At 33.6% G+C, this 7,509-nt stretch overlaps 1 protein-coding gene and 1 long non-coding RNA gene across 2 annotated transcripts; both read right to left on the bottom strand.

Annotated features, from left to right (window-relative positions):
* Window positions 1–1,114: 1,114 nt before the first annotated feature.
* On the bottom strand, window positions 1,115–4,751 carry LOC121991326 (zinc finger BED domain-containing protein RICESLEEPER 2-like). Its single transcript, XM_042545339.1, has 5 exons — window positions 4,018–4,751; window positions 2,635–3,902; window positions 2,462–2,535; window positions 1,706–1,784; window positions 1,115–1,359 (listed from the first exon to the last, which is right to left on the bottom strand). Exons 1-5 carry the CDS (start codon window positions 4,749–4,751, stop codon window positions 1,115–1,117), a joined length of 2,400 nt encoding a protein of 799 aa, XP_042401273.1.
* A 2,043-nt stretch (window positions 4,752–6,794) lies between these two features.
* Window positions 6,795–7,123, bottom strand: LOC121990499. Its single transcript, XR_006114613.1, has 3 exons — window positions 7,050–7,123; window positions 6,900–6,971; window positions 6,795–6,827 (listed from the first exon to the last, which is right to left on the bottom strand). It is a non-coding gene; the product is annotated as an uncharacterized LOC121990499 (long non-coding RNA).
* Window positions 7,124–7,509: the final 386 nt, after the last annotated feature.

A 7,509-nucleotide genomic window follows, 5' to 3' on the forward strand; every position in this document is an offset into this window, starting at 1 on the left:
TTCATTGAAGGGCGTTCCTGGATGGTGAGGAATTCACAGTTAGCTCCAAAATGCCGATTGAACGACGTTGACACTGATTAAAAAAATAACTAGTAAACTAAAGCATGACTTTCAAAATTAGCCATCAAAAGTGAAAATGTATGCACCTGCATGTGTATTGGTTGTCATATGTCATAGGAGTTAAGTAATGTTTAAACAATGAATGGAACACCAGAGTCATTCCTCAATAATTAACTACAGACTTGTTCAACAATTGTGAACAAAGTTTCTTGTATATTTCTTAAAGTGGGTAGAGTGGAAGGGGGAGGGAAAGCTTAGGATTGTTTACATGGGATGACAGAGAAAGCACTATGTTGCTGAAAAAGAATCTGGACCTATTTCAACTTCCATAGTGTGCTCATTTCAAAATATACAATCAAAAGGGTTGGTTAGCCTGCATATGCACTTACCTAGCACGCCTAGGCATTTGAACAGCCTTGAGGTGCCCTCTGTCCATTACTAAACTTTTGTGCTCCTCTCTTCATCATGTTGATCTGACAACAAAATATTCATTTCAAAATTTTTAATGTTGTAACAAATAAAATAGCTAATATTCAAATTCTTTTTGATCAAGTCAAAATGCCTAAACTATATTTTACATATTTAAGTGTTTGTGGTGAGCATATTATTTAGTGTGATATCAAAAAACATAATTTACTAGGATTGGGTTACATTTGTTCAAATGTGGAGAATCGTAGAAGAACTTGCTTCAAAATAGCTCTATTTACCACTTTCGTCAACTGAAGAAATATAAATCAAGAGTTATAGATTTCAAAAATGATATAGAAAATCAAGTAATAACTATAATAGGTTATATGGATACAGTAAAGTCAACAAGTTAGATATAAATGAAGAATCTCATAAATCATAAAATGCTAAAAGAACATATATATAGCCAGTTATCTACAATTATCCACAGTGCTTTTCCATGCAAAATCTCATCAATAATGAATTTATAACCTAAAAATTCTCCAAATATATATTCCATGCAAAATGTAAGCTTCTTCTGTTAACTATAGGGATCTAAGTGAGGAATGCTTGCCGTGATAAAGTTTCCACAGTTCTGCCCATTAGCTCACTGGTAATTGTTTGCTAGATTCCCTTGGATACCAGTAGGGATCTGCTTGTTATCAACTTGTGTTGCAGGAGTTGGTTTCTGAAGAGGTTCAGCAGGCTCTCCAGTAGATTTAAAAGCTGGCTTCTGAACAGGTTCAGCAGACTCTCCAGCAGATTTAGGAGCCTCACCACTACCAAATAGGTAGCCAAGAGAACTTTGACCCCCTCCGCAGCTAACTCCATGGCCCATTTTCACTTTTCGATCTGCAGATGTACATTTTGTAACGGTAAAAGCTAATTTCACAAATCCTAATCCAACACTCAGAAACGCACAAATCCGAGAAGCACAATAAGAACTAAGACAATGCCAGTTATACTGTAACTTTATGAGATCTATTTTATTTCACAATTCCTGTCAAGATGAAGACTTACTACTTGTATTTTATTTCCAAAATGATACAATTTTTGATACTTTTCTTGGAAGAAATGACCTTGCCATTAGTGCAACGTCTGGAATGCGATATTGCGATTATCGTAAAATATGGATCCCTAATAAAATAAGACAAACTTTCACAGGACAAAAAAATATGAGATAGAATAGAAAGCAAACTTTCACCAGGGGATGAGTAAAGAAGCAACAATCCACTCATATCCATATCTTGTGAAAGGCATTCCTCAACCATCTCTAACTGCATAGCAAGAAATAAAATTTGAGTCGATGACTATACTATATCAATTGTCAAAAAATACTAAGACAAAATGACATAGAACTTCTCCAAGTCAGCAAACCATTTTTCAAGCTTGATATATTAAATTTAGAACAAAATAAATGATTATATTTATCAGATATAACAGTTAAGCAATTAAGTGCATTGCGATAGACATTTACCTGTCTTTAGACATCATTTTGTCTAAATCATTAATACAGTCTACGTTGCCATCTGCTAAAACCACGACACCCCATTCCAAATAAAATCACTATGAGAACAAAAAGTTTCAAGTTGTAATTAATAGAAAAGATTTTAAAAGTTTCACTATGAGGAATCCACCAAACTTACAGCTTTATGATCAACAAAAATATATTAGAATTCACATTATATCCCAAAAGTATATTAGAATTCACATCATATCCCAAAAAATTATAATTCAACAAAAACATATTAAGCATCTATATGTTACTCCTGATTTAATCATATTTAAAAGTCATTCAAAAAGCAAAATAGATCAGTTTCAACTTTGAACTAATCATAACTTTCTTCATCACTTGATATTGTAGTACCCTGTAAAAATATAGAATAATGAAAAATATAAATAATTGACCCAATAGTATTAAATTTATTGAACTTAAGTTATATTAAAAACTTACCCCATCAACATCAATAGTATCCTCATCATATTCGATTGAAGAGTAATATGCTTTTGTTTCTTGTGAACTTGTAGCTACAAAATTTAATGAAAAAGATAAATCATTATCGGAGATTATAAAAGAAGAATATTTTCATAAAAAAATAATGAAGATTAATTTGCAATTTATATCACCTTCTTTCTCATTTGATAACCAACTTTGAACACACATCAATGTTTCTATGGTTTTCGGATGAAGCCTGCTTCGATGAGAACTCACCAATCTACCACTTGTGCTAAATGCAGATTCTGAAGCCACGGTCGATATTGGAATGGCAAGTATATCTCGTGCTAGCCTCATCAAAGTGGGATATTTGGTTCCATTGGTCTTCCACCACTCCAATATGTCAAAATCCACATTTCTCGGCAACACTTTATCTTCTAAATAATGATCTAGCTCGGTCTTCAGATCAGTATTAATGTCACACTCAAGTGCTACTTCTTGATCAAAACTATCCAAAAAATCATCTGTACTTGTATGCAATCTAGTCTCCATTGATCTTTTTTCAACACTAGCATGACCATTATTATTTGTGTATTCCTCAAGCAAATCATAACACATTTTTTGAATCCTTCTAAGAGGTTCTTTAAAGCCAATCTCTCCCTGTGTTCTTTTTAAACAATACTCCACCAACTTTGACTTATATCTTGGATCTAAAATAGTAGCTATTCCCATAATTCCATGAATATTAGACCAATATTTCTCAAATTTGGAAAGCATTCGTTCAACCATAGAAGAAATAACCTTATTAGGAGATGTGACCCACTTTAACAATGAAGCTTTAATTTCACAAACCTTAGGAAAAAAGATATTTGTTGTGGGATACTTTCTTCCAGAAAATATTTCAGTCACAGAATAAAAAATTTTCAACATTTGAGATACTTCTTCTGCTAACAACCACTCCTCCTCTGTTGGAAAACATTTATAAGATGAATCACGAAATCTCAGACGAGCAAACACATCTTTAAAAGATATAGCAGTTATGAGCATCAAATACGTTGAGTTCCAACGGGTTTTACAATCAAGCACCAATTTTTTAACATTCATATTGTGTACTACTATCCGTGCCACATCATCAAACTTTTGCTCTCTTTTAGGAGATGCTCTCCAATATGCAACACTTTCACGAATTTTTTCAACACTAGGTGCAATGACATCCAAACCATCTTGTACAACTAAATTCAAAATATGAGCAGCACAACGCATATGAAATAAAGACCCTCCTAGCATAAGTGTAGAATGATCAAGTTTATGCAACACATTGTTTATAAGAGAATCATTAGTGGAGCAATTATCAACAGTAATGGTGGATATATTCCTATCAATATTCCAATCCATCATAGACTTAACTATCACATTAGCAAGGACTTCTGAAGTATGTGGAGAGCGAACATAAGCAAACCTATATAATGCAAAAAAAAAAAACAGTGTAGATATTAAGTATCTGTTCAATTAAAAACATAAAAAAAAAAAATATGAAAAATAATGCATATTTGAGTGGTAAACGGAAAGTATACCTCAAAATACGACTTTGCAAAGTCCAATTATCATCTATGAAATAAGCTGTCAAAGCTAAAAACCCCTTCCTCTGATTAGATGCAGTCCACATGTCGGTAGTTAAAGCAATCCTACCTCTATTACATTCCAACAAGCTCAATACTTTTGTCTTTTCATAATCATACAATTTCAATATATCACTCTTAATGGTATTGCGACATGGAACCTTGAACAAAGGTTGAAGACTTGCTAAAAGCTTGCGAAATCCATGATGCTCCACTATTGTTAATGGATACTCATGTAAAATTATCATTTCAGCAAGCATGCACCTTGAGGCTTCTTGGTCAAATTGAAAGCCTTTAATAACAAAATCTCCCTTGTTTTTCTCTTTAATTAGGATTTTCTGCCTTATGTCACTAACAGTTCGTCTTGGACAAATTTTGAAATGCTCACGCAAATGTGTTGTCCCATGTTTACTATTGCCAGAAAGGGGTTTCTCACAATAATTGCAAATTGCCTTATCCATTCCATTAATTTTCTTTCTTCGAAAATGATTCCAAACATCAGATGTTAACTTTCTCGTTCCTATTGCACTAGGAGTAGCATCAGTACTAGGAGAAGCATCAGCAGCAACAGATGTCATATTTGGTTGATCTTGTGGAACCTCATTATTTACTTCAGAAATTTGTGGAACCTCATGATTTACGTTAGATAGTGGCACTTCATTTTCTGTTGTAGGATCTACTGGATTCATTTTATAGACCTAAATATGATGTTGTAATGTATGTTAAAAATGAAAAGAAAAGACAACATAAAGAAAACAATAATACTTTCTCATTCAAACTACATAAATGGAATAATCATTAACCTTTCTCATCTTTGGCCTCTTATTTTCAAATAAAATCAAAAAACCAAAATCATTAAAAAAAAAAAAATACCTTGACAGCCCTAAACTCTAAATAGTATTCGACGAAAGAGTATGAGATGGTTGCTCCTTTTCATCCAAAATAGAGGCGGAGTTGGAAGCAAGGACAAACCTTTTGAGTCGCTTGAACTGTTTAATCCTTGCCTCCGCAGCGTCTTCCTCGTCTTGCTTATTCGCTCTCCCCTGTCGAGGCGTCGACCGACTTCGAGAGAAAAGGAAGAAAGGAAATGTCCGCTTCGAGTCTTCGACTTCGAAAATCGAAATATACACGGTAGGGTTTATACTTTATAACTTTATATATAATATAATATAAATAAATAGAAGATTAGAAGTGTCAACTGCATGGCTGCATGCAGTTCGAAATTTTAACAGAGATTATATTATTAATATATATATATTATTAATATATATATATATATATATATATCGGGTATCGGGTAGGGTATGGGTAGGATTTTATAACATCCGCCTCCATACCCATACCCGAAAATACCCATACCCGAATACCCGAATACCCGATTATCTAATCGGGTATTAAAATTATCTCCATACCCTCCTCCATTCGGGTCGGATATCGGATTCCCCATCGGATTCGGGTGAAATTGCCATCCCTAACGACATCTTGTTGTGGTTTTTGTTTGTTCTTCGAATTCCCTGTTAAAACTTATGCAAAATTTAATTGTGGTCAGATGAGGCAGCACAATTGATCTGCCCATCATAATGTTCCATATATTGTCACTAGAATACCATTTAGTTTAATTGAAGTTTGATCTTAGGATTTTGTACAGCTTGACTCATCCAAGTAGATTGATGTTCCATATATTGTCATTGTAATACCATATAGTTATATTGTCACTGGAATACCATTTAATTTCTTTTGTACATCACAGTTTATTTTAACACTTATGCAAAATACAACAGCAGTTTATATAAGTAACAATAGATAGTAATTTGGTCTTCGAAGTTTATATGGAACTTGCAGTTTTAAATACTTATATATCATGTTAATGTTTAACTTAATTTTGTTATATTTTACTGTTTAGGTTGTTATTGAATGGCATCATCAAGTAACAGCAGCATCAACCATACCAAATATGAAACTGTACGATGCAGGTACTGCGGATTGACAGCATTTGTGCTAGTCTCTAGGTCGATCAAGAACCCAGGAAGATTATATTATGGATGTAGGCAGCATGGATGGTTAAAGTGGGTGGCGTCCGATAGTGGACTAAATGTAGACACCAATGATATATATTTTAGGATGTTGCCAAGAGTGGAGTCAAGAGTAGGAAGTGAACATGTTGCTTATCCTGGTCATAATATGAGAAATTGGAATGTACCGTTTGTGGTATGGATATTAGTGATAGTGAACTTAATTCTTGTAGCTATATATTTGTTTTGTTTATTGGTTGGTCTAGTTAATTAGTACAAGTGTTGTAATGTGACAAAAAAATTAGATGGAAAATTAGAAGCATGTACTTGTATTTTGTTTAGATTCTGTAAGTTGTAATGGATCAATTTAGTTTTATGAATTGTTGTACTCCGTCTTTGATGTCTACTCTTTTCCCACTATACATATTTAGTTATGAATTGCTCTATGCATATTTAGCTCTAAATAATTCTAATAACTGTATGTATTCCATTAACAAAAAAGAATAGGTGATATCTCAGTTACCTCTTCAATCAATATAAGATGGACTATCTGTTATGCATGCCAAATGCTAAATAAGCATTCCAACAGATAAAATGGCCTAGTAGATCAGGCAAGTGCTGAAAAAACATGTGTCAATAAAACAAGAGATATGATCAAGAACCAAAGGAATGAATACTGACATTGTTGTGAGATTACCAAGCCCGCCAAACACATCAGTTAGATTTCCCTGTAGTTGGTTATGTGCAAGATTTCTACAACAATACAAATTGCTTAGTTGGAAAGCATCAGGAGGTTAAATGCAAACAAAGGTATCCGCCACTTACAGATTTTTGAGTGCCACCATCTTGGAGATTGAATAAGGTACGATCCCTGAGAATTGATTGCTACCAAAATTCCTACACATTTTATCATCATCAGACCAATCAAATTACAGCTATAAAAATGTTGACACTGTCTAGATTAATAAAACTTACAGAATCTGGAGGTTTGGAGGAAGGTTATAAGGTATTTGGCTACCGCTTCCAATATTATTATTGCTAATATCACTGCATCAACATGTTTTCTGAATCACCACCATCTCCCTCGCTCTCCCCCTCGCCATTCAGAAACAAATAGTTTTCTGAATCATGTTTATAGGTTTAGATCATTTTAGTGCTAGCTGGTTCGGACTAATGCAAACCCATATCTTGCATAGCACAATTTCTTTTAACCTCCACTGGCTGAAAGAATGAAGGGTTGCAGTGATGAAAAATGGTCTTGCGTGCAAATCAGACCATTCGTATTTAAGTTGTCTTGTTTTCTAGCCTGATACTCGGATGATATTGTTAAAGAATGAAATTGAAGAACATGCAGCTAAATTCTCTGCAAAATCTGAGAAAATGAGGAGTTTACAAAGGAAGAACATCACTTGATTATGGTTTATCCAATGAAAAC

Source organism: Zingiber officinale, chromosome 6B, assembly GCF_018446385.1.
Source record: "Zingiber officinale cultivar Zhangliang chromosome 6B, Zo_v1.1, whole genome shotgun sequence".
In the NCBI taxonomy this organism is placed as follows: domain Eukaryota; kingdom Viridiplantae; phylum Streptophyta; class Magnoliopsida; order Zingiberales; family Zingiberaceae; genus Zingiber; species Zingiber officinale.

Bases quoted from the DNA above. Each gene is read 5' to 3' on its own strand.
- LOC121991326 (XM_042545339.1), bottom strand. From the start codon at position 4,751: ATGAATCCAGTAGATCCTACAACAGAAAATGAAGTGCCACTATCTAAC. The intron at 3,903-4,017 runs GTATACTTTCCG...TGCATTATATAG, and splicing joins TTGCAAAGTCGTATTTTGAG to GTTTGCTTATGTTCGCTCTC. The intron at 1,360-1,705 runs GTTTGCTTTCTA...GTACATCTGCAG, and splicing joins TTACTCATCCCCTGGTGAAA to ATCGAAAAGTGAAAATGGGC.